This window comes from Penicillium paradoxum (genome assembly GCF_028828445.1).
Source record: "Penicillium paradoxum strain IBT 22861 chromosome Unknown utg000007l_segment0_segment0, whole genome shotgun sequence".
NCBI classification, from domain to species: Eukaryota; Fungi; Ascomycota; class Eurotiomycetes; order Eurotiales; family Aspergillaceae; genus Penicillium; species Penicillium paradoxum.
In genome coordinates, this window is record NW_026643185.1 from 2689323 (window position 1) to 2716261 (window position 26939).

The 26939-nt window shown below is 47.4% G+C and overlaps 7 protein-coding genes across 7 annotated transcripts; 5 read left to right on the forward strand and 2 right to left on the reverse strand.

Annotated features, from left to right (window-relative positions):
* Positions 1-900: 900 nt before the first annotated feature.
* Positions 901-1452, forward strand: N7457_008546 (putative GPI anchored protein; the record flags this gene model as incomplete). The annotated part of the gene is made up of 1 exon (XM_057179589.1): positions 901-1452. The coding sequence occupies one exon, from the start codon at positions 901-903 to the stop codon at positions 1450-1452; it is 552 nt and encodes a 183-aa protein (XP_057027975.1).
* A 1248-nt stretch (positions 1453-2700) lies between these two features.
* N7457_008547 (putative GABA permease (Uga4)) lies at positions 2701-4630 on the reverse strand (the record flags this gene model as incomplete). Its single annotated transcript, XM_057179590.1, has 6 exons — positions 2701-2906; positions 2981-3985; positions 4044-4191; positions 4246-4293; positions 4347-4492; positions 4546-4630. 6 exons carry the CDS (start codon positions 4628-4630, stop codon positions 2701-2703), a joined length of 1638 nt encoding a protein of 545 aa, XP_057027976.1.
* A 734-nt stretch (positions 4631-5364) lies between these two features.
* N7457_008548 (uncharacterized protein) lies at positions 5365-6406 on the reverse strand (the record flags this gene model as incomplete). Its single annotated transcript, XM_057179591.1, has 3 exons — positions 5365-5672; positions 5731-6031; positions 6083-6406. 3 exons carry the CDS (start codon positions 6404-6406, stop codon positions 5365-5367), a joined length of 933 nt encoding a protein of 310 aa, XP_057027977.1.
* A 1933-nt stretch (positions 6407-8339) lies between these two features.
* On the forward strand, positions 8340-9599 carry fhpA (flavohemoprotein; the record flags this gene model as incomplete). Its single annotated transcript, XM_057179592.1, has 1 exon — positions 8340-9599. The coding sequence occupies one exon, from the start codon at positions 8340-8342 to the stop codon at positions 9597-9599; it is 1260 nt and encodes a 419-aa protein (XP_057027978.1).
* Positions 9600-16324: 6725 nt separating this feature from the next.
* On the forward strand, positions 16325-17286 carry N7457_008550 (uncharacterized protein; the record flags this gene model as incomplete). Its single annotated transcript, XM_057179593.1, has 2 exons — positions 16325-16585; positions 16642-17286. The coding sequence occupies 2 exons, from the start codon at positions 16325-16327 to the stop codon at positions 17284-17286; spliced, it is 906 nt and encodes a 301-aa protein (XP_057027979.1).
* A 3406-nt stretch (positions 17287-20692) lies between these two features.
* On the forward strand, positions 20693-21652 carry N7457_008551 (uncharacterized protein; the record flags this gene model as incomplete). The annotated part of the gene is made up of 2 exons (XM_057179594.1): positions 20693-21019; positions 21077-21652. 2 exons carry the CDS (start codon positions 20693-20695, stop codon positions 21650-21652), a joined length of 903 nt encoding a protein of 300 aa, XP_057027980.1.
* Positions 21653-24243: 2591 nt separating this feature from the next.
* Positions 24244-25940, forward strand: N7457_008552 (putative amino acid permease family protein; the record flags this gene model as incomplete). The annotated part of the gene is made up of 2 exons (XM_057179595.1): positions 24244-24397; positions 24460-25940. 2 exons carry the CDS (start codon positions 24244-24246, stop codon positions 25938-25940), a joined length of 1635 nt encoding a protein of 544 aa, XP_057027981.1.
* Positions 25941-26939: the final 999 nt, after the last annotated feature.

Sequence of the window (26939 nt, forward strand, 5' to 3'; positions counted from 1 at the left end):
GACATTTCTCCTGCGCTGTCCCTTTCAGTATCAAAAGACCATAAAGTCTGCTAACGCGTCATCGCTCTTGGCTACTGTCAGCCAAAACAAACCCAACAGGGAGTCAGACTGGGAATTAGGAGTCCCCGTTGCAGTGTCCGAAGACTGGATGGGGCCGAGAACCAACCTTGACCCACCTGTATCGAACAGATTTTGATCTGGATTTTGATCTCATGCGCTTGTCAACCACTCATGAGCAGTGTCATGGAGACCCTTCCCCATAGACACTAAGCCACCATGGGAGGCTGATTGTGTGGCGGAGCGATGAGTCCCGAGGTTCCCGGTGTCTGTTGGGCCGTTGCGTTGGGACGGTAAGATACCGCGGAGGAATGTTGTTACCTCGGTCTTCGATGGCTGTGCTGTATTTTCCACGAGCACGCAGAATCAAGCCCATGCGAGAAAGATGCACGCCGTCTCACTCGAATATAGATCTTGCAATCATTTTTCCGGGGAAAACAACAAGGGCTTCGACACGGCCCCATTATGGTTACGCCCGTAACACGAGGTGGACCCGGAAATGACGATTCATTTGTCCAGGGTCGCATGGCGGAGTACTTGATACAGCCTTTGACATGGTACCGACCATTTACAATTGAAAGACCCTGGGATCGACATGAAAATTACTGTTCACAAGGCTGAGGTCCGGTCGCCACTGCGCCTTCAGGACATGCGCAATCAAACTCCATTACTATAATAGGGGTAAATTGCGGCACATGAATGAAATATAAGAAAGAGTTGTTTTCCCCCAGGTCATTGCAATATATTTTAATCTCCTTATCCCACCCCTCTCAATTCAATTCCTCCACTCCTCAAACCAAACAGTGCTCTTTTAGTCAATCTTCACCTCTCCACACTCTCACAATGAAGTTCACTCTGATCACCTCTGCCCTCTTCCTGGCCACCGCTGCCATGGCCTCCCCCGACGCCTTTGAAGACGTGAACAACATCGTCTCCGAGGTCGAGGGCATCTACGCAACTATTGCCGGCGGCGCCCAGTCCGTCGGTTCTGAAATCGCCTCAAAGGCCACAGCGCTCGCTGCAGCCGCGAGCACTGGTGGTGCCGAAGCCCTGTCTTCTATCCGCAGCGAAGCCTCTTCCCTCGGATCTGCTGCAGCCAGCGAAGCCTCCGCTCTCGCCTCCGCCGCAGAAAGCAAAGGCAGCTCCATCGGTTCCGAGGTCACTAACCGAATTGCCACTGCCATCGCTACCCAGACTACCCAGACTACCCTGACCAATTCCGCCGGCGAGCCCACTGCTACTGAGTCCAGCACCATTACAAGCACGGTTCCAGTCTCTGAGTCTACTGCCGCCGCTTCCGCCACTTCAGACAACGCCGCCTTTGCCCGTCCTACTGCTATTGGCGCCGCTGCCGTCGGTATGGCTGGTCTCCTCGGTGTCATGGTTGCCCTGTAAAAGTTTAATAACTTGTTTCACGATTTTGGATTCCACGTCAAGCACGATATCTACAATGCCACTTTCCTCACGACCCTCCTTGAATGTTTGTTTTTGAATTTTTCGCTCGCTTCTGAGCAATGAGGCTTAATACCGGCGTTTTCCTGAGACTGTACATATACCTCATCTATGAACTATCATTGGTACATTTGAATCAAGAAAAATATCTTATCTCGCCCATCATTGCCGTCTTTTCTAGATATCAACGACGTAATGCGTTTCCATCGTCATGAAAGCAACGATAAAAGCAAGGACTTGACGATCAACGGGGCCGGTGCTAAGACCAGAAAAACAAGGTCCTCGCCAGCCACAGACAGGGGTAAATGCAGTAACTGAATCATCTCTTCGTAATCGCGACCCTACCACAGTTGAGACACGTTTAATGCCTCGGGCTCTCCGGCAGGGTAGCAGCAATGAAACCACCGAAGCCAGCATCCAATGGCATTAGGATGTGAGAATCAACGTAGCTCAGAAACTCATATTCCGGATGTAGAAAGCTATCCCACAGCGAAACCGGCATGGATAGGAGACATAGGGAACACTCCTGGGCCTCGACTACACCCTCAATAGTGACCCCAGACACGACGTTTGGTAGCCCCCTTCGCCACTCTCCAACTTGGTCGGCCCCAATATTTCCTTTGACAGATATGGAAACGAGCACCCATCATTGCTCCGTCGAAAGCCAAGACCAACGGCCCTTTCGTAAGGGACTTCATTTGGCTTGCATCGGTTAGTCCCTGGCTTGGGGTTTTAACCACGCCGTCAAACCTGCGTTCCCATTCACTGAAATGGGTGGTGCGATGGCTTGGGGATGTGTATTGCCGTTTGGATATTTTGAAAGATACTCAGAGGCTCCCGGCACTCACACGAAATACTATCAAGAGTTCGATTATAATGATCCTGGGATCTTTGGTTGATGAATGGTGAACATGATGTAGGAAATGCCTGTGCAATTTGAAGCCGACGCGACACCACGAGATGACATTTCCAACCCGCACTCGCATGTTTACATCAGGTCGGGGGGTTTGATATCGAACTGGGTAGTATTTATTTAGTATGAATATTTAAATAGGGGAATATTCATCGCCAACCATCGGTATCTCTGACTCTCGATCTCCTAGAATATAGCATAGAGAAGGCAATGTATCCTAAACTTATATGACACGCAGCGTCTACCAGGAATAAATGTGTAATTGATAGGAGCAGGCATCACTCCACCTTAGAACCAAGCGGTCTATCAGTGTGAGTTTCCTGGACGCCTTGGGCGACAATAGTGTTGTTCGAACGGAATGAACTAGTCCCATCAACAGTTACCTGGGGCCCAGTATACCAGCGTCTGGCAAAAAGGAAATAATAAGCCATACAGCCGAACCAGACGAAGCCGTTGATGACGATAGTGTAATTCATGTTTAGTGCTATGAGTAAAAAAACAGGGTTAGTCGTCCAATCGAGAGTAATAGAGAGAAAATGACAATGTTCATAAACATACGGGTTGGGTTGGGGCCCTCAGTTGGGAACATCGACAGAATAACACCAAAGAGAAGATATACAACGGAAACCCAGGCAATGGGCTTGCTGAAACGGCCAGTATAAAATTCGCCCGGCGTAAATAGCTTCTGGCCCCAGACGAGGCGACAGAAAATCGGGGTCCCCCATGATAGATAGTTGCTTGCGACAAAGAGCGAAAATAGGGCATTGGCGGCGGCCGAGTTGATCAGACACAACAGGCCTAACAAGATTGAAACACCTGCTATGCCACAGACCATACGCACTGGCTGGTACTGGATGCGTTTGCTGACGTGACGGAAGAATGTGGAAAACGGCAGCGCGCCATCGCGAGAGAAGGCCCATGCTTGACGCGAGGCCGCAACAATCAAGCTGAGACCGATGAGGAATTGAATGAGACAAAGTACAGCCATGAAGGCCAAAGCACCTTCTCTACCCAAAGCATCGTAATAGATCTGAGCCATCGGCTGACCGAGCTTGGTGCTGATGGTCGCGCTTACATCAGGGTTCATAGTTGCAGCAATGACGGACAACACCAAGAAGCCGAGCACAAATGCAGAGCCTGCCGACCAGATAATTCCAAGAGGAACAGCCTTGCCCGCATGCATAGCTTCTTCGCTCATATGGACGCAAGAGTCGAAGGAGCCAATTGACCAGATCGGAGCGAGCCATGCCAGCATAAATGCCCATCCGGCTGGCCATGTGGTCTTATTGTCGGTATGTCCGTAGACGAAATGGCCTGAGTTCAGTGATCCACCTCGGGTCACCTTTCCAACTGGAAGCGCAATCACCGTCGCAATAACGAGCGCAATGTTTATATAGATGCAAAACGTTTGGATTTTCGGCATGAGGCGTCCCCCTAAGGAGCCACACAGCCCGTGCAGGAGGATGAGACCAACGTAAACGGCATAGATGACACCTCGTGAGGCGGTCCATTCATCATCTCGGGACATCGAGACGCAGGAAAGAATCATGAGCGCGAGGGTATCTACCGAATCACAGTAAGCAGTGTGATCGACAGTCACGCGGATGTTGATTTTCCTTACAATCTACCGAGCACATCCCTCCAATCAATCCCAATGTGTTGCTGTATCCGATCAAGAAACTCAATGGCCTCTTCCATTTATTTCCAGCAAAGTAATGTGTCCACCAATATAGACCCCCCGCAGTCGGCATGGCGGAGGCGAGATCGGCCTAGGCAATGTCAATGTTGTCGTTCCCCGGATAGCCCCCTCACACGAACTATACCATTGCCAACCCAACCAAGAATATAAATATACTCGCTGTGAACCACCCCTAGACTCTCTCAGTCAATCCGAAGCGCAACCAGACACATGGTGATTCCATACCCAAACCATGCCGACCGGGCCCGCGGGAAGAGAAAACGCGATTGTTGATGCGATCGAGGGCACCAGGCCCATGATGCTGAACGCGATCGCAAAGACCTGCAAAGTGGAGTACTGGCGACGAAGTTCCTGCTTATAACCCATCCGGGCTAGGAGACATCAGCAATTAGGATCCTCCGTAATGAGAAACACGCCATCGTACCTAATAGCTTAACATCGCCGGGATCTCCACTCGCCTCGGTCGCGACTGACGCGACAGGCGCAGGCTCAGCAGATTTTGTGTCCATCGTGGACACTTCGGCTTGGGATGTATATGCTCAAGCGAACATAGCGGACAAGGCATTATTCTTCAATGCTCGCTGTCAATGGATGTGGAGCTTGTCAATCTTCTCTGGGCCATTGACAGGGGATTTCTCCAATAATTGCGGTTTCCTGCAGAAAGACAAGCCAATGTATGGAGGCACCTCGTAGCACCATCGAGTTCCTGTACGTATTCCGTCGAGACTGCAGCCCTTGCATTAGAATTGCAGGGGCACCAATGCGCGTATGGTGTTCGTGTCCACTGCAGCCTCGTTTGGCGACTATTGAGAATGCTGGCGCACTGATGGTCTGGGCAGCTAATATGAATCGTGCCAATTTTGCGACAATCGTGCCAACTGCAGCTCACGGTCGGGCGTCGCACGAGCTGTAACCGACTTGGCTCGTTGATACTCAGTTGACACGAGCGCGTTCTCCGTAGCAATGGTCGGGCCGATTACCTTGGCTAAAGAAGCCCCGTCCTCGTTTTCAGTACTGCGAACGCAACCTTGCTTCGTCATGGAACTTCTTTGCATCCTTTTTGAGATTGATGAACTATGGTTTGTTCTCTCACACAAAATATAGCCGGATAAGCCTCGCCCCCTTCTCCAATATTGACGATCATGCAGGTATTGAAGTCTTCCAGGTTGCTCCACTATATATAGAGCTATGAGAGAGATAACCAACTTCCCTATAGATAGCTTTATGGGGAACATTATAGGGCTCAAACCTGATCTTCAGGCGTCAGATTCCCTCTGACAGGGTTGTTTGCGAATACCCGATCGGTGATAGTGCTGTCCGAACCAGCCAGGGACTCCTTTCTCGCCCGATATTCCCATTCGTTATAATCCTGCCCAGGATTGATTTTCTCCCAGCGCACTAAGCAGAGAAGATGGTAGAAACCAGACGCAAGGAGGGACCCTAGCAGAGGGCCGACCCAGTAGATCCAGTGGTATCCTGGGAATGTGCGGTTGATCACATCCGGTCCGAGTGAACGAGCAGGATTGAGAGATCCTCCTGTGTAGTAATCACCTGCGAGTAATGGTGAGCTAGGTCCGGGGTCTGGGACGCAATAATAAGCATGACATACCAATCATTTCGGCAACAAAGAATGCCAGACCGATTCCCACCGGCGCCAGATACGTGGACTTGTGTTTCACCACGGCCAGCATGATGATGACAATCACTAGCTGCGCCGTTAGGAACATCTCAATGAACAGTCCTTGGGAAATAGATGTGCCGCCGCCAAGTCGGGTTGCGCAATTCAACGGGCCGGGGAACAGAGCGGAAACTACGCCTGCTGCTGCAATGCCGCCAATCAGTTGGGCAGGGAAAACGCATAACCCCCGTAACGGAGGCATGCCACCAGTGAGACAGAGGGCAAGAGTTACCTAGTGGCTATTAGCGTGGTAAATCTCTTGGTCTAGCTTTGAATTTCATACCGCGGGATTGAAGAGACCACCGGTGACACGGAAGAATGCCCAGACATTGACTGTCAATGCGAAGCCAAAGGAAAGTGCCGAGTATAGTAAGTTCGAAGTATTCGGCGGAGATCCAGGCGGTGGCATAGGTGTATTGGACACCTGGGTACCCGCAAAAGAGAAGAAAAGAAACAGGAAAGTGCCCACGAACTCGCCCATCACACACAACAAGTTGTACCGCATCTTGTCTGGGAGATGCAGCATAGGTAACTGGCTACGTCCGCTGGAAGCCGACCGGCCCTGAATCATCGGTTCATCAGCCGAATGCCGTTTCTTGAACAGCATCGTGGATAGCGGTGGAGCTTGGATTGAGGATCTATAGGTGAAAGATATGAATGAGAAGTGACTCCAGCAAATCACGCCTGGATCCAAGCGTCCTCCTCTCTTCTTCTGCTCTTCTATTCTTCCGATGGTAGAGCCATATATCCCCTTCGCCATTGCATATCACCGACGTCACTATCATCGAAAAGGAGGGGTGTCAGCTTGGTGCATATATCAATGATGAGTACTCGCACCAGACACCCGTGCCATTCTGCTCGCTTATCCTATGCCAGTAAGACTTTTAGCGAAGAAGCTGCGACGGGATAGGTTGACTTTTGTTTGATCCCAATCAATGGCATGGAGTGGGACAACAAGGTCAGCATTTTGAGTTCGGGCAGTGGAGCGTGAACACAGACACCGTTGGCCAGCATCAGCCGCAAACGGTCATCAACTGTCTAGATCTCCCCCCCAGATCGTCTCCGCGCTTTTCTATGCTGCTGTCATTGGATTGACAGCAGTTGTGGACCACGCGCTTAACAGATCAACGACGCATGAACCAGTTTCGCATTTGACATCTCGGGCTTAGCCGCTGACCCCATGACTCGCCCCTCCCGAAGGAAGAAGATCCAAGATTCACTGAGTCGACAGTCGACAGTCTACAGTCTACAGTGTAACTCATGTCCAATATCACGGAATGGCTACTACACTGGATAACCTAGTGGTATTCGTTCTTATATAGCTCACGTCTTTCGTTATTTCGAGGCAACTTGATGCCAAGACCTGTCCTCTTTTGTATTGCAACCGTCGTGGCTCTATGGGCTGTGTAGTCACAACATCACAAATTATTACGAACAATCAATGCTATGAAAAACCACGATCGCGGACAGTCTCTAAGGGGCAATGCTTGTGCCATAATCCAAATGCCCGACATGGAGATCAATCGGGCCGGTGCCTCAAAACGACACGCGGGAAATTTGCGAGGTTGGTTCTAGCATGATCTGGAATTTCAGCCCGTTGGAAGCTCCGAGGAAATGTTGAAAGAGACAGGTTATTTATAGGTCTTCGACGGAGTAGTCCGTATTGGTCTATCTATTGATCTATCGCCTTTATAGTAGTTTGTGGGCCATGCATCCCATTCTTCAAGATTAGGGCGTTGAAAACAACCCACGCCTCACGACATATGCATGTCGAAGCTTGACCCCGAATTCGCATGCGGCTACTCCGTATTTGTCGTTTATATCGTCAAACCCCCCCGTTGTCGACATGGACTCCAGTGAAAAGGAGAGGATTCCGCCAAGACCCCGGGGGCGGCGGCAGATGACTAATTGCACGTGTTTCATTGGCAGAGCATCCGTTTGGACCCGGTGGTTCTCCTAAAGATTCTCGCGTGTGGCCTGACTCGTGGCACTAGGGGCCAAAAATGGATCATCGTGATTCGTTATGCTGGGACATAACCACACAGGATGATCTTGTACAGGGGTACTCCGTACTCCGTACAGGGTGCAGGGTCCAAGGGCGATCTTGACTGATCGGCGCTTTGACGGGTTGTAGTATGGAGTATCAAAATAGCATCTATGACTTCCGTCCAAATACATCATTATAGACTCAACAGGTGGATCGGTTGTGACCTCCGGCCAAATCAACATCTCGGCCATTGAGTATGCCCGAGCGAATGCCTATATCCGCCAGGTACGCAGGTATGAAAGGTCGTCTCCGCGGAGATGCTGTTTCTGTTCCTGCAAAACCATCACAAATCATGCCAGGCGGCCTTTCGAGTTTTTCAAATCCCGCTTTGGACTTCGTGGCCTGGTCGGGGGAATAAATAGCTGGGACAACCCGCAAGAGTGCCAATTGCTCATCCTATACTTGGCACTGTTTTACTTGAAGCAATCCATTGAATGAACAAAAAAGCCTCTTCTTCTTTCGACTACTCACAAAGCAAATAAAAGATTCAATCATGGCTTCCATTCGGCAAATGCTCCCGGAGCAGGTCGCTCTCATCAAGGCGACAGTGCCTGTTCTGGTGGAACATGGCACTACGATCACCACCGTCTTCTATCGCAACATGCTCCAAGCCCACCCCGAGCTGAACACCGTGTTCAACACTCCCAATCAGGTCAATGGCCACCAGCCTCGAGCATTGGCCGGTGCCCTCTATGCGTACGCTTCACATATCGATGACCTCGGTGCTCTGAGCGCGGCGGTCGAATTGATCTGCAACAAGCACGCCTCCCTATACATCAAGCCCGACGACTACAAGATCGTGGGGAAGTACCTCCTCGAGGCTATGGCTGAGGTACTGGGTGCAGCATTAACCCCGGAAATCCACGACGCATGGGCCGCCGCCTACTGGCAGCTCGCTGACATCATGATCGGCCGCGAGAAGCAAATTTACGACCACAGCAAGGGCTGGACTGATTGGCGCGATTTCAAAATCATCAACAAGGTCCCCGAGTCCGAGGAAATCACTTCTTTCTATCTCGCCCCTGTCGACGGAACGCCCCTGCCAGCTTTCCAGCCCGGCCAATACATCTCCGTCCAGACCTACGTCCCTGCGCTCAAGTACCCCCAGGCCAGACAGTACTCTCTTAGTGACCAGCCCAAGCCAGACTACTACCGCATCAGCGTGAAGAGAGAGCTCGGCCTCAACCCGGCCGAGCCTGATGCTGCTGCTCACCCAGGCTACATGTCAAACATTCTGCATGATACATTCAACATCGGTGACACCCTCAAGGTGTCCCACCCCTGTGGCGATTTTTTCCTTTCCTCCGCTAACGCTGAGACCGCTCACCCTATCGTGCTGATCTCTGCCGGTGTTGGTCTGACACCCCTGACTTCCATGCTGAACACATTGACTTCGCAAACCCCCTCCAACCGCAAGCTCCACTTCATCCACGGTGCGCGTTCAACAAATGCACGTGCCTTCAAGAAACACATTTCCGAGCTTCCCGAGCAGTTCCCCTCCATCAAGGCAACTTTCTTCACCGGAAGCCCCTCCGAGGAAGATAAGGAAGGCGTGGACTACCACCACGTCGGCCGGGTTGACTTGACCAAGCTGGAGGATCAGGATCTGTTCCTTGATGATGCCAAGACCGAGTACTATATCTGTGGACCCGATAAGTTCATGACTGATATGGAGTCCACACTCAAGGGCAAGGGCGTCGGTGCCGACCGCATCAAGATGGAGTTGTTCGGAACCGGCGGTGTTCCTCATTAAGCGTCGTTTTACCCTTGTGGCATTTTGTATAATTCCACCTTTTGTTTTGAGGCCGGAGTTCGAAACTATATATTGTTGAGAACCATGCCTGAGGCAGGATTCTCTCATCCGCAGGATTATCAACGCTACGCCCTTTTTGTCTTTTCTGCCGAAAAGCCCACCTTTGGGGGCCAAATTGAGGACTCCGATCCTCGGCACACAAAGGGGCATAAATAGCAGGAAAAGGCAGATATTATCTAGATCTTCAGACAATTCAATACTTCCATGAGAGATCCTATTCCTAGTATCATTTGAACCCATTGTTGAAACCCTACATGCTATATCATACCTCTATATCTTCAATAGGTTATAAGCCCGGCTGTCTCTAATAGCCGGAATACCTAAATTGCGCAGTATAGTCCATTTGCTATATTTGCTAGCAAATATTTGCTTGCCCCTATACACCTTTCATCTGATCTTTGCCTAGACCTATATATATAGGTCCTTACCCTAGGATCTCTCTCTCCTTCTTATATATATCTCACCTCTTATTTCATACCTTACCTTTTATACCTATACCTCTCGATCTCTCGTAGATCTACCTATTTTTTTATTAATTTTATTATAACCCCTATCACCTAACGGTCCTAGCGAGATAGGGGGGTATCTAGTATACCTAGTATACCCTATACACCCTACGAACCCTCCGACTCCGACGCCGACCGACTAGACGAATCAGGGTCCGATAATAACTATAGTAGCGTCTTAGGCGAGGGTAGCGATAACGAAGGAGGAAATAATAGTCCTATAGCTCCCGCTAGCACTAGAAATATAGACCCCGGCTAGGGCCTATAACGTCTAAACCCCGCGGATTAACTAGCTAGAGAACTCGAGTCGACCGAGCATCTCTATACCTAGTAGCCCTAAGGACTAACTAGGTAGCTCGTAGCGGGTAGACCCCCCGCTAAAGTCTCCGAGTCTATCGAGACTAATATATAAGTCCTATTAATATAGATTAATAACCTAAACCGATTTAATCGAGATAGCTCTATATTCTCGCTACGTAACCGCTACGCTACCCTAAAGAATAATACCTAAGAAGAGAAAGAAAACGCCCTTCGATACCTTAGTTTCACTAAGGACCTCGGGAAAATATTTAAAAGAAAAGAAGAATATAAAGGACTAAAACTTATAGGATTAAATAATTACCGTACCTAGGCCGCTAATATACGGTAAGTGCTAAACTAAAACCTTCTCGAATAAGTTATCGACGGTAAGGTAGGATTATTACCCCCTTCGCACGAGAAGCACTATATACTAAATATATAGAAAGGAGTAGCCTAGCTCACTATCCTAAATGCTATATACCTAGACTTAGCGAAAAATATTATACCACTAAGCCCTCTAGAACCCGAGCGTATCTAGTAGGAATTATAAAATTAATACGATATAAAGGATACTTTTACCGCCGAATAAGGCGCTATTATAATAAAAGCACTATATATATCCCGCGTCCGTAACGTCGGAACCCTAATCGAGGTATTTAAGACTATATAGACTAATAAAACTATTATATATCCCCCGATCGAGAGTCTACTAATTAAGCTATAAGAAATAGACGAACTCGAAAAATATACGGAACTTATAGCGTGCCTCGATAGCCTAGAATAGCACCCGTAGAAGCTTAACTACGATAAAATAGTTAGTAGGTTAACTAACTAGCTAGACTAATATCTCTTCGATCGCCTATACGGCGAACTATAAAGAGAAGAAGATAATCTCGCCGCCGGTAAAAAGGTAGCTATAAGGACCTTATCTATAGAAACTAGTAAACCTATAAAACTACGAGGATCCTATATATAACGAGGACCTCTAGGATTAGTATATACCTTCTATAAAAAGAAGGGGCACCCCGCTAAGAAATACTAGCTAAAAAACCCTAATTTAGTACCTAAACGGACTACGGAAACCCTAATTATATAGATCGAATATAGTTATAAGGTATAAAACTTCTTAACTAGTATCTTAATTAATAACTAGATCTACGATATAGCCTACGACGAATATATAATTAGCTCGCTAGACTATTTTATATTAGGCACTACGAAACTATTAACTACTACGATTAAAATAGCCCTAATAAACTAGCCGGTCTAAGGTATAATCGGGGATATTAAGATTATAGTCGACGACGGGACTAAGTAAGGGAGAGATCTTATTCTTACTAGGACTATATATCTCCCTAAACTCCGTAGTAACCTTATCTCGTAGCCTAGGCTCGCTAACTATAGGATTATAACGATATACGGAGACGAGGTTATTTTCCGGAAACTAGACGGTAGTATTCTTATAAAAGGACTACGAAAGGGTAAAAATTAGATACTAAACGTTCGCTACGTATACCGATACTAGACCCTAGATCTAGAAATGTTAGTTTTAATAACGGTATAGGAAGTAGGGGGCGTTAGATACCTAAAAACTTAGGCTAATACTTCTATTCCCGCCGAAAAAACTACCTATAGATACCTAATTTCTTAGGCTAATAATATAGAGGTTATCCTAAAAGACCCTTACCCTTAGCTAGGGGGCCTAAGTACGTAAAAATAGGAAAATACCGTAAGTTTACCTAACTAACTAGTAAAAGGCGCTATTCCGCTAAAAAAGGTAATATCTCTTCTGCTAAAAAAGGGACCCTTTTCTTAGGTAGAAAAGGTAGAAATACTCGCTACCTATAGAGTAATAAAGATATAGAGGATAAACTCGTCTAATAGCTTAAAATAATAGTCCTTAGAGACTACCTCGACTTCTCCTAGCGAGACTCCCCCTAGCGAGCTACCTACTAAGCTTAAAAAGGATAGGGTTAATATCGACACTTAGTACCGTAGACTATACTATATAGGGATTAAACCCCTATAGGAAACGGTAAAAATTACGGAAGGTATTAATATTATAGGCCTATCTACCCCTAAAAGACCCTATAGCTACTACTAAATTAGAAAGGCTTAGCTCGTACCCCGTAGAACCCTAGTTTTATATAGATCTAGTAAAATAGGAGATCTCGTATACCTTAATCTAGGGGGCGGGGGTAAAATACCTAGAGGTTAGGGAGGTAGCTACCGATACTAGATAATTAGTATCGACGACTTCGACGGATAGGGAGAAATATAGTTCACCTCCTATAAAGACTTCGTCCTAGACCTTATAATTAAAATAGTAAAACTATATTCCGCCGAAAGAGAGATAATAATTAAGACCTTTATAACCTCTGATCTCCCCCCGCTACTAGTAATAGGAAGTAAAATACTACCGCCTAGTAGACTAGAGATCGGAGCCTTCTAATTAGATTACGGAGGAGAGTTTAATAACTTCCGCCTATAAAAATAGGCTAAGGATACTAATACCCGTCTATATTTCTTAGCACTATACGTATATAGGTAAAATAGTAAAGTCGAAAGAATGATACGAATAGTGTAAGAACGCACTAGAGCTATTCTCGACGATACTAGACTCTTAGATATATTATAGCCCGAACTAATAAAAATAGTAATAATAACCCGTAACCTTACTATCTATTTCGGTAGAAAAAGAGACGGTCTCCTAAACTAGATACTATATAAAATACGATTCGGTAGAAAACCTAATATCTTATTCCTATAGATACCCGGTAGTAAGGCTTACGTTATAAGAAGCCCCGAAGAGATTAGGGCTATAGTTAGTATATTAATAAGTAGATATTTATAGCCCCGCGCCTAGATAGGTAGACTTATCGGGTATAGTAGCTACTATAGTGTATAATACCGTATCTAGCGTCTAAACGTAGATAGAAATAGGGGAGAGATTATAACCCGGAGAGACGTTATTTTCGACGAAGGAGACGACTAGACCCTATATAATAATCCTAATCTCCTAGTCCTACTAGAAACCCTACGGTCGGTAAAATAGTCTAGGTTCCTATTCCTAGACTCTAGGGACCTTATAGACCCTAAGAACCTTATAGACCCTAAGAACCTTATAGACCCTAAGAACCCTATAAATAATATAAACCTTATAAATTCTTCCGCCGAAAAGACTCCTATAATTTCTTCCGCCGAAGAAAGTACCCCTTTTTCGGACTCTAAGGGAGATCTTAGACTTATCGACGAGAGTTCTAGTGACGAATCGGTCCTATTAGTAGACCTACCGAGACTATCTACCGAAGAACTCGCTAACCTTAATTATAAGATCTAAAATAAGGTTTTCTATACTACTATACCTCGGGTAGATAAAAAATATATATAGGATCTAGTATAATATACTACTATCTTATATACGTAAGCTAGACTAACCCTATTATCTAAGGATCTCCTAACCTTACCCCTACTAATAACCCTAAAAAATATAGACCCTAAATAGATAGAAGACCCTAAATTAGTCCGATAAGTACGTAACTTACCCCTTTAGCCTTAGTAGTACCGCGCTATAAAAATCGAGTTTAAATAGCTTAGTTTAATTAAAGCTTAGGAGATAATCCCTACCCCCGTACCTACTAAGAATATATATATCCTTACCGGTAAGTAGGTATATAAACTAAAACTCGACGCGGATAGAAACCCCCTAAAATTTAAGGCTCGCTAGGTAGCGAGAGATTTCTAATAACGGGAAGATCTAGACTATACCGAGACCTTTACTAGTATAGATAGCTACGTTACGCTATAGATCCTCCTCGCTATAATTACGTAAAAAAAGCTTTTTATAGCTTATATTAACGTAAACGTTATATATCTTAACGCTACGCTAAAGGAGAGACTCTTAATATACTACCCTAAAGGTTTTGAAGATAATACCGATTTTTTAGAGATCTAAGGTAAAGTCTACCTCCTAAAAAAGAGTCTTTATAGTCTAAAATAGTTAGTAGTAAACTAGTTTAATATATTAGGGGACTACTTATTAACGAAAGGCTTTATACGATCTACTTCCGACCTATATCTTTATACGTAGTATAATTAAAGAGGCGCCGGTACGATTATCTATATTTTTATATACGTCGACGACCTTTTAATTATAGCTTCTATAGTAGATCTCGTTAAAACTATAAAGGACCTTATTTTAATAAAATAGTCTACGTCGGACCTCGGTAAGCTATCCTACTATCTTTCGATAAAAATAGTATACGATAGAGAGGCGGGAAAAATAATAATTTCGTAAAAAATATACGTTAAAAGATTCTTAAAAACCGTAATTTTAAGACCCGTAATCTCTTTATCTATTATCCTAATAAAGGAAGAGACCCTTACCGCTATAAGTAAAGTAGTAAAATAGTACTAATCCGATATAAGCTCGATTAACTATACTAGTATAGTTATACGTCTAGACCTCTTACTTATAGTAAGTATACTTTCGTAGTTTACTATAAACCTAAACGCTAAATATAAGGATCTAGTATAAAGAGTAATTACTTATATAGGACGTATTAGCTATTATATAATTATATACTAATCTAGACCTAATTAGGACCTCTAGGGGTATATCGACGCCTTATACGGATTAGCCCTAAAAAGTAAAAGTAAGACTAGGTATATCTTCTTCCTTATAGGGGGTCTAATATTATAGAAATCTTAAAAGTAGACTAATATAGTAAAATTAAGCGCCGAAGCTAAATATATAGCCCTCTTAATTACTAGCGGAGAGGCAATTTAGCTACGAAAACTACTAAAAGATCTTAATTTTTACTAAAGAAGTATAGACCTCCCCCCTATCCCTTTATATAGCGATAGCTAGTCTACGATTATAATAACGAAGAACCCTACTATTTTAGGATATTTAAAATATATCGACGTGCACTAGCACTAGATCCGCGAGTAAGTTAAAAGGGGAAAAATCAAGCTTATATATATAAAAGGGACTAAAAATATTATAGATAGACTAATAAAGCCCCTTAGGGCTCCTAAATTTATAGAGTTTATCATAGGTTTAAACCTCGACCCTAAAATATATAGACTTTCGGCAGAATAAACCCCTACGTCTTTCGTAGTGCAAAACTAGCAGTTTTACACCTTCCTACAGTCCAAAAGCTACACCTTTTAACTAAGAAACCTCATTTATCTCAGTCCCCGACAACATAATCTTACGATATACAACGGCTGCACGTTAAGGGGGCGTATTAAGAACTATGCCTAAGGCAGGATTCTCTCATCCGCAGGATTATCAACGCTACGCCCTTTTTATCTTTTCTGCCGAAAAGCCCACCTTTAGGGGCCAAATTAAGGACTCCGATCCTCGGCACATAAAGGGGCATAAATAGCAGGAAAAGGCAGATATTATCTAGATCTTCAGACAATTCAATACTTCCATGAGAGATCCTATTCCTAGTATCATTTGAACCCATTGTTGAAACCCTACATGCTGTATCATACCTCTATATCTTCAACATATATATCTCATCTCTATAATCCAAATTATGATTAACCAATGGAATAATTCCTAATTGATTACTACACTATATAAAACAATAGATCAATCCATGAAGGACTTTAAACTCTGAAGAGAACAACTTAGTCGCTATAGTAATCACTTCGGTCTTGATGCTTTTAACACCGAATTCCGACTCAATTTATAAGCAGCGTTGCAAGCCCTGAAGATCACACCAACCCCACTAGAATAGAGAAATCGCAGCAGTATAAAAGGAAAGGAACATATTTTAACAAAGTACATCAGTCAAGGCCATCGAAAGTACAATTAATCCCCCATCATCCCAATCCAACACCAACATGAGTCCCAAGATCGGTGTCTTCCCTGCATCCGGAGGCCTTGGAACAAGCATCGTGAACCACCTAGCAAAACTCGTCCCAGCATCCGACCTAATCCTAATCGCACGAAGTCCCGAAAGACTGAATGATCTCCAAAATGCCGGCGCGACCGTACGCAAGGCAGACTACGACGAGCCATCCACCCTGGACAATGCATTCCAAGACGTGGATATCCTGATGTTAATCTCCTACGCATCATTCGAAATAGACCACCGAGTTAAGGCGAGTAAAGCTTTCGTCGAAATTACGTATGCATTTACGATCTAACAAAAAATCAGGCCCACCACCTCGCAATCAACGCAGCCATCAACAGCAAGGTCAAACACATCTTCTACTCCTCCCTCGGCTTCGGCGGCAATCTGAACAACCACACCGTCGCCCACGTAATGGGCGCACACGTCGCAACAGAGAATTACCTCTCCTTCCTTCAAGATAAAACAACCTACACCAACATCCGCGAGGGCCTCTACTCTGAATCCTTCCCAATCTACACAGCCTGGTTCGACCCCCAACATCCAGCCGACGAAATCACCATTCCGCACTCTGGTTCAGGCCCAGGCGTGGCGTGGGTAAAACGCGACGAGCTGGGGGAAGCAACAGCCAAGTTGATTGTCTCGTATATCAATGAGCCGAGCAAGTTTGAGTATCTGAATAAGACACTTCTATTATCTGGATCACGGGAGATATCACTTGCAGAAACGGTTGAGATTCTTGGTCGATCTGTTGGTAAGGATCTTCGGATCCGGGAGATCTCGGTGGATGAGTACGTCAGGCTTCCGCAGATTGGGGATAAGCATACGTATCATGGGGTCGATTTGTCGAGGGAGTGGGCTACGGCTTGGGAGGCTATCAGGCTAGGAGAGACTGCGGTTGTGTCGCCGGTTCTTGGGGGAGATTTTGGGCAGGGAGCCGGAGAGTTATGATACCACCATCAAGGAGTTGATAGGATGAGGTTGTGTATGAATCTTGATGGATTTTCGAACTGTTGCATAGCTTGAAGCTCCAAAATAGGCCTATGTACGTCGAATTCTTATATGGGAGTAGAGAAAAGAAGGGAATGAGGTTGGTCAACATGACAGTGCTCCTTGGAAAGCGAGCAACCTCGAGTGAATGAAGGGCCACGGCACTAAACCCGAACTGACATGTGGGCGCCCTAATCTTTGAGCCCCTTGACCCGAAGCTTCGCACCGTGGTAAGGATCGTGAGCGCCATACCAGTAGACATCCTTGGCCCCACCTGTTCCTGAACCTCTGATCGGGCAACCGATCCATGTGGCCGTGATCGAGGAGGCTCTGGTGGCTTGGGTCAAAGCGAGGACCGCAGCCGAGCTCGGGCACAGCATCGGACAGCGGACCAAAGCGGATAAGATGATGTTTTCGACAATATAGATGATTTGGTAAAAGGTGGGAAAGCCGTTCTACCCAGTTTACTCCGTACGAAGTACCCATAGACTCCATAGGGGCCGAGGCTGTTGGGCCCTGCCGCTAGGGATCGAAGCAAATGAAGCCAATGTACATCGTACAACGTTTTCGGATGTGTACGGGGACCAATTCACCCAGGACCCATCCCAGTCCCCGATGAAGATCCGGCGTTCCGGGAAAATCAAGATCTGGGGACGATACGGAGTACTCGGTGGTCAAATCGAGTAAAAGTCCGTGTATTGGCCGCCGATGGCGGGTTTAGTGTCCGTGATTGCCCCACTGGGCCAAGAGGGTGGACTGATGTTCATGTATTCATGGAAACTAGTCATGACACAGGGGTAACGGGTCACCTGCAGGATGCCGACTTAGCCCCAACGGTCTAGACGACCGAGCACAGACGCAGAGTGGTCCAAATTTGTTTAAGGTTGTGATAGATCTGAGATGGAAGGGTTGACATGCCAGTCATTGGAATCGCACCATGAGCCACAAAGCCTACCAATGCATGCCATTGAGAGATCACAAACGACGAATCGGATCGGTAGAGGCCTGTATCTCACGAAGAGAAAGGTTTGAATCCGAGATGTCCAACTATCGGGGAGTATCAGGAGAGCATGGCTCCATAGCTAGGAGGTTGGATACCGGAAGCCAAAGCTGAGGCTTCCGTTCGCATTTCGCGAAAGCTTTGATAGTCACAGGGGCCAGATTGCTTTCGTAGGAACTCGGTGGACATCGGGTTGGAGGTTGGCAAACGGGAAAAGGGAAGAGAGGATCCGAGTCACCCCACTGATCCCAGGTGCCTGCGGCGCTGACGTAGGGGAAACAGACGAATAAGCGACATTCACCTGTATCGTGACTGGTCACGGGCGCCCGTTGAGATGGCACTAGACTCCGTTCAACTCCCATGTCACAACTTTGTTGATTGTCCAACCAATCCCGGGTAACCTGACGTGTCCTCAATACATGTACGGAGGACCTCTGGATCTTACAGGGTCGTTTTCGAGATTAAATGAAACTAATCAAAAGTGGCTCCCGCTGTCAGTTGGACTGACAAAAGTACTAAACGGACCCGTCCTCGTAGACATTGCCACAGGCAAAAGCAGTCAACGTTGCCGAGTAGTACGTGATCTTTCCATCAAGTAGCATTGAGGCTATGTGAGCTCTCGCTACACTGGTGTATCACTGTGGCTTGGTCGATTGGCTGATGTTCACCATTTCGAACGGATCAATTTTCATCATTATTATCACCACATTACTGTATCTGGGCTATTGTTCGAGGTCCCAACATCTCTCCAGCGCGTAACAACCTTGGGAGTCTCGACATTGATCGATGATGCATGTTTTGGTCACATATGCCAGTTTGAGACAGGGGTCATGTGGCGACAGGTGGTCGAAGTTTCTTTAGTGAGGCGAGCAATCAGGGAACATGAGAGGCCCGTGAAGAAACAGGATATGACTTTTACCGGGTGTGGGTAAAGAATGTATAGGTACAAAGCCGGTTGTGTACATTATTTTAGTCCACCTACTCCGGACTCCGTATCTACACGTACGATGATACAGATACTATATCCCGTTTCTCCATGTATATGGTATACTGGGATCTTGGGTCATACTAGGTACCTCTCCGTACTCCGTACTCCGTATCTCATTCACGATGGCAGCATTGCCGCTTTTATCAAAACAGTGTGGAATCGATTTAGGGCTACATATACCGCGGCGTGAGAGTATTGCAACCACGTATGCGTATGCTGTGAGAATCTGGTTCACAACTACCTGTCATATAGAGATCATACATATCCCGAGTAGGGAGTACGGAATAGTCTGAGGGGAAATATGGACTGACAATCTCATCTCCGACGACTCGCGATGCATCCATTGAAGGAGATGAGGCAGTGGTGATTCCAGGGGGTTGCCCATATGTCGCAGTGTCGCAGCCCCTATAAAAATCCCGTTGCATTGGCGCTAACCATATACACTGGATCGGGTCAAAGGATTGCATGAAACGACGCTACTTTTGAGATCGATTTTGGCAATACCATCCTTTCGGTCTATTTTTGCGATCTCCGTGGGTATCCCCTGAAAGTTGCCAAGCCCCGATGTTGATCGGAGGTCGACATACACCATCAGTGCCGGTCTGTAGGAAGCAAAGTCAGTTACTAACGAGAATGCTAAGCGAAGTCCATAAATATCACACGCAATTTCGTCGAACTATAGGGGTATCTCGAAGTAAGACCTAGTGCCGAGGTCTCAGGCCCAGTGGAATTAAAACGCGATATCAGACAGCCTCATAGCCCCATCAATACGATATAATAGCCAGATTACAAGCCCAAACACGAATAGAATACCCGCCTAACGGTTAATCGACATAAAAAACGACATAAAAGAGCGTCGGATCCGAGACTCGGCCGTGGCAATCTTGGCAAGGCCCAGCCCACTGGTTCCCGCGAAATGCCACTTGGTCATTGGTTTCACACGCCTTCACTCCCTTTCGCCTGACAGCCTCTGGGGGAAAGAATCGGAATGTCATCGTCGGAGCCGGCCGTTGGCGATCTGGCCTGGGGTGATTTCGGCTTGATATGACCGAACAGCAGTCTAGCGAGTACCCATCCGGAGGCTAGGCCGTTTTGGATAGGGTCTGTTAGAAGCCTGACATCACAGGTCAATTTCGGCTTCGTACACAGGCGTAATTGTCTGTTCCGGTTCACCCTCGTACCCCTGTTTTTTTTTTCGGGGAAATCTCTTGGATTTATATAAATGCCCTGCGGCCGAAACCCCCATCTCCTGTTCCATGGTATCTCACAGTTTTATTTATATATCCCTCGCCACTCCATCTCGTGGTAAATCCTCAACTTACTATATATCCTCACCTTTCTATCAATTGCCCTCAAAGGCCAACGTATGATCATTCAAGATGTGCATCATGGCTTGCAACCGATCCAATGAGATCACCAATCTCTCCATGGACCAGGGGACCTACCTCAGCCAACAGCTGAGTCCCCAGTCTCGACCCGCCGACTTCTTTGATAAAGGCCCCGACCCCCTCGCTGCCAACTGGAGCTATGACAACGCCATCGATCTGTTCTCTCTCAACCCTGCCGACATCGAGCCCGTTTCATTTGACTTCGCCGACAGCCTCACCAACCTTGAGTCGAAGGATCTCTTCAACGACCCCTTCAGTAGCTCTGGTATCAGCGGATATACCATGCCCATGGCTGAGGATGCCAATTCACTCTCATCGGTAAGAGCCTCAATGTCCTATAGACCTCGCCTGACATCACGCTAACTCCTTCTGCAGGAGTTCGACAGTGACGATCAGACATGGCAATCCACCGCCGCACGTCAATCAATCGACTCTAATGTGTTTGATACTCAGTCAACCAATCACCCTTCCACCTATCCCTCTTCTCAGCCTGAAGCACAGACCCAGACCCGATCATCAACACGATGGTCATCAAGCCCAGAGATGAAGGAAGAAGAGATCGCTACCCCCCAACCCATCAAATCCACCTCCACATCCCGCAAGACCCGCAGTTTCTCCCGAGACTCAAATCGCTCCTCAACGGGCAGCCAAGACCCCCAAACGCGGAACGCCGCCAAGCGTGCCGCCCACAACATCATCGAGAAACGTTACCGCACCAACATGAATGCCAAATTCGTTTCCCTCGAGCAAGCTATCTCTCCTTCCGGCGTTCAAAAACACGCCAAGCTGGGCGCGGGTTCGCTCAAGAAGTCCGAAATCCTCACCAACGCCCTGACCTACATCGATGGTATTCAGCAAGAGAACCAGGCCCTCCACAAGGAGCTTGCCCTCCTCAAACAAAACTTGCTACCGGGCGGCATCTGGCGCCACAACAAAAATACCCGCCTTTGATCAGGTACACACCAAACACGCAGTGAACCTGTGACTTTCCCTTCAATTCTCATTCTTGTTTTTATGACCGTGACGAGCGTTCTATACTTAGAGTATCCGGAGAATATGATTCCGGTCGGCGTTCGTCCCTGTCTGTTTTAACCTATTTGTTTCTTTCCTTTGTGGGTCTGGTGGAGGCGTTTGGATGTGTTGCTTGAGCCCCAATTTGGCTCTATCTCATCTCTCAGACATGGTTTCTTTTCGGGTCCTGGCGACCGCAAAAGTGTTTTGTGACTTGTGATTCCCCCCACCTCGCACGGGAATCTCCTGGATTGTATCCTAAAGCATTAATATAATTGCCAAGACTCGGATGATTCATCCTGTTCAATATTTTTTTTGCCCTTGAAATATGCTTCTGTGTGGTCTGATTCTTCCTGAAGTGGAGTTAGTTGTAGGGTGGTGCCATACTGGTATATATACCTGCTATGTAAGTGAGGCGCACTCGTCATTTCAAGTTGTGTCTGTGCTAGACTGACTGTCTCAAGCTGGTCTACTCTTTACCGGTGAGTGTAATCAATCTTTCCAAACTCAATTCTCAATTCGTGCGGTCTCATGACCTCGTCTGGATGCTCATTTCGGACGCTCGTTTCAACTTCCCACTTCCGGTCACGACCGTGCTGAGCGCCAGTCCAGTTCAATATTGGGGGTGGACCGGCCAATATCGGAGTGCCAGGAGGGATCATAACACTGGGTCATCTATCAAGTATTGACAGGTGAAATTGATGACATTGAGGCTTGGACAGACGGGCGATATTCAAAACCCATCTGCCATGGCCAATAAATATGAGCCACAATGAAGGAAGCAGACCATGAACCTTTTGAGTATTATATCTGTCGACAATCAAAGGGAAAAGAGCGTCTGCACTAATCGCAGCCACGAGGAAGAAATCCGTTCGTCTTCAGGCACAACATGCCTTGTTTGGACTAGGCCGCGGCGCTGTGCCTGAATATCACTGCAGCTCCTCGGCTCCAGCCTCCACGCCTGGAGACGACTCTTCATATTCTACCTATTGACTGATGCTCGGAGCATGCAATCGATCCGGGGCAAGTTTCCGATTATGTCATGGCTGCAACATGCCCAGGTGCTGGAACTGATATTGGATTGAACCACGAGAAAGTTCACAAGATCTCCAGAACTTGGCCATCTGACTGCGAAGCCAAGTCTGGCCCAAAATATTCCCACAAAAGGAAGGAGCAAGCGATGTGTTTACTGCCCACCGAGACGCGGGGGTCCGGGCCAATAACAAACAGTCTGTAATAGACATAGTTGGGGAACAGCACTGCGATGCCCAACTGAGCAGATTCGCCAACCAGACTAAAGAACATGATTCTTATTACGAAGCTATTATCGGAGAAGTGGACCCTATTGACGTCGTTGCTAGGACGGAGCTCATAGCTGCTGCCTCCGTGCAGGTTGCCTGCCGAATGCGTCCTTCCCCTTTCTTTCGATGAGCACAGAGCCACGGAAGGTTTCACTTTGACGCTTATGTCCAATCTCCAGTTCATGCTCACCGGACTCCGACTTACACCCTCTCGAATCCAGTTTGATACGACACTTGCAAATGATACTGCTAGATAAGCCTCGAGTATCAGGCATTGTGGAACTACCTCCACCCCAAGGGTTATTTTCAATCGCTCCAGCCGTCACATGGAGATATGCATGACGGCAGCTCGAATAGCGCCGAGCTAAACGCGTCTAATCTCGGAATTCAGGCCCCAAATCCTTGTAGAGCCGTGCTCCAAAGTGCCTATCGCGAATCTTATCTGCCACGCATGGACTTACCGTTTTGGGCTAGCTATCGCCACTGATGATACCGGAGACGTGCAGACGAGATTGATGCTGATATGGGAAGATACTGTGGCTGGATTGTCTCTTGCTTTACGAAATACTTTGGTGAAAGATATTTGTGTTGAAATCTCAGGGAGTCTCCCGGAGCACCAAGTTGCACAGCGGTCGGACCCCGCGTAGCATAGAGCCATGGAGTAAGTGGGCAAGTTGGGCAATTTGATGCCAAAAGGGAGTCAAAAAGGAGCCAAAAGGAACACTGCATGTTCCTTGATTGAGATTTGGTGTGAATAATGGCATAAACGGTCTAAATTTCCGATGAATGAGCCCCCCCGTTACCCCGGGTCTTATCTGCTCCATGGCGGCCCACTGGAGGAGGTCCTCCCGAGACACCCCCGCAAATTCCAGAATCACAAATTCACGCGAAGATCTTTTCTACTATCTACCGCGCTCCAGTCCATGACCAATCGTTTTGATTCACCCTCTCAGGGCCCAGTATCGGGTCCACTGCGTCATTGGTTGCTCGGGTTGGTCTCCAGCTTTATCTAAGCCCCCGTATTTCCCTCGGTGGCAGGCTCAGTGCGTGAGGGGTGGTAACGCGGAACGCACCCAGCAAGATTTCAGCTATATAGAATTCGCTGATTCTCCCCCTGGATCATGTCTTTTTTTCTTTCTCAATTGATATTGAGCTAGAAAATGGGCGCAACCTTTTCCCGCTTGCCCACTAAGTTGATACAGATATTGCGTCCGGCTGAAGAACTCTGGGATGGATTTGGAGTCCAATTCGCAACCCCTTAAGCCGCCACTGACGGATCAGAATGTGCAAGATGCGGAGGATCTCGCCGCCCTCGGCCACTCCCAGGCCCTAACGAGGAAATTCGATATGTGGAGTATGCTTGCGCTGGCCTTTTGTGTGCTAGGTATGTTCACACTCTTTGTCGTACTATCTACGAAGAACCGGGGTGCTGATTTGTTGTCTTAGGAACCTACTCGACCTTCGCCCAAGATCTCAGCAGTGGTCTGACCAATGGTGGTGCCATCACTATCCTCTGGGGTCTAGTGCTGGTCACAGCATGCAATCTTTGCGTTGCGCTTTCGCTGGGAGAGTTGACCAGCAGCATGCCCACGGCTCTCGGCCAGGCGTACTGGGTATATCGACTATGGAGTACACCGCTGGGTCGATTCGTCTCGTATATGTGCGCTTGGATCAATACATTCGGATGGTGGACCTTGACTGCGTCGCAGGTAGCCTTCATGACTGAGTTCCTGCTCGGCATGAAGACCATGTTCAAGCCCGAATGGGATGGAGTCAACAAAGGCTGGCTCAACTTCATTGTGTACGTTGGCGTGGTCCTTTTTCTGACTTTCGTCAATGTTGTCAGTTGCCGCAAGGAGAAGATTTTACCCTGGATCAACAACTTCGTCGGAGTGTGGTTCTTCGGCCTGTTTATTGTGCTCTCTCTTGTGCTGCTGATCTCGGTCGGAACCAAGAGCGACTTGTCCTTCCAGCCTGCTTCGTTTGCTTTCGGTGTTTGGATGAATAACACTGGCTGGGGAGATGGTGTGGTTTGGTTCACCGGGTTGGTCCAGGCAGCTTACGGATTGACGGCGTTCGATTCGGTCATCCATATGGTCGAGGAGATCCCCGCACCTAGGAAGAATGCGCCCAAGATTATCTGGATGGCTGTTCTGTTCGGCGCCGTAACCGGTTTCATCTTTATGGTGGTCTGCCTATTCTGCATTCAGAATGTGGAAAATGTTGTCAACGCCGACCTACCATTTATGGAACTGATGGTTGAGACCGTTGGGCTCAAAGGCGCCGCAGCACTTATTGCACTGTTTATTTTCAACGGCTTAGGCCAGGGTATCAGTATTCTCACCACAGCCTCCCGTTTGACCTGGGGCTTTGCCCGTGACGGTGGCATCCCTTGGAGCAACTACTTCAGTCATGTCGACCCTGTGTGGCAAGTTCCTGCTCGATCTCTCTGGGGTCAGAGCGTCATTATCGGCATCGTTGGTGTCCTTTATCTGTTCTCCGACACCGTCCTTGGGGCCATTCTCAGCGTCAGCACCGTCGCACTGACCGTGTCGTACGCGATGCCCATCCTGGCCTTGCTCGTGACCGGACGCGAGAAATTGCCTCCGGGTCCGTTCAAGCTCGGTCGCGCTGGGCCGTGGTTGAACTGGGTCAGCATCTTCTACTGTATCATCACCACCATTTTCTTCCTATTCCCGGAGACTCCGAATCCCACAGCCAGTGATATGAACTTTGCTATTGCAGTCTTCGGTGTTATGTTAGTTATTGCGGTCACATTCTGGTTTATCAAGGGTAGCCGGACCTATCTTCAAACTGAAGATGCTATTGCCTCGATGGTCTACGCGCACCATTTGGAAGTGAATGATTCTGGGGCAGGTGACCATGGAACAGTCGTTCAAGATCGGGTCATTGCTGCAGAGAAGTGATGGCAGGGGATCCAAGTATTCCAATGAACGTATTTTTGAAGCGGATGGTGTAGCGTGGGGTTGTATATATGCATGAGGTGGTTGGATTTTGTATATTTCTTACCGGGCTGACGTTTATAGTATCAATAGAAGAAGTGAAAGGAGGTTGAAATAACTTATTGCAATATACGGACTCCCCCTAACTGGATATACACCAAATAATTGACACAGTCCTTTTGGCTCCAACTAGGTACGATGGTCAACCCCATTGTCACGGGTTCTCCCGTTGCCTCAGCCCCACTGTCCAATTTGGTCCAACTAACTCATTCTAGTTCCACCCTGACAACGCATATGAGACACAGCGCCCAGTTGAAACTCTATGGAGACCGAAATCTCCTGTGTCTCAATCCTTGGTTGGTGTGGACTGCACGAGCTGGCGATGGGCTGCATACGCGGTATACCTCGTCACCTTGGGCTTGTGCCTAAGAGCAAGGCTGCAAGCAATACGTGCAATAATGGCGCAAAAGCAATCAATATCACCCGCCACATCTGCCTTCAATGCCTATGATATCACCTTGGCACATTGGGAATCTTGAAGTGTCCCAGCCCCCACATAGGAATGCGCACAATCTTGAGGCGTGGCCAGCGGTCATGCGGGTCACAGCATCGGTTACAGGATAGGCGCATCAAATCTCAACGCCACAGAACGCGATCGCCCAGCCCTCCAAGGATGTCTTATTTTTGATGAGATAGCTTCATTGGTTGATGACTGGTGTAGCAGTGCATGATCACCATGGCAACTTGCCCCTTCAGAAGCTTGGCAGGGACGGCCGAATCCTCTAGGACATCATCAAACACACTGGGCCGGTTAAGCCCTGTCCAATTTGTCTAGATACAGAGGAACATTGGGCAATATTTGAGCCAAGTTTAGAACAGATCGCGTTGATAACCGGGCCGCCTGTCCAGCCACCTTGAAGCAAGCCCCCCTGCCACCCCTCACATTGTGCCTCTAACGAAGTG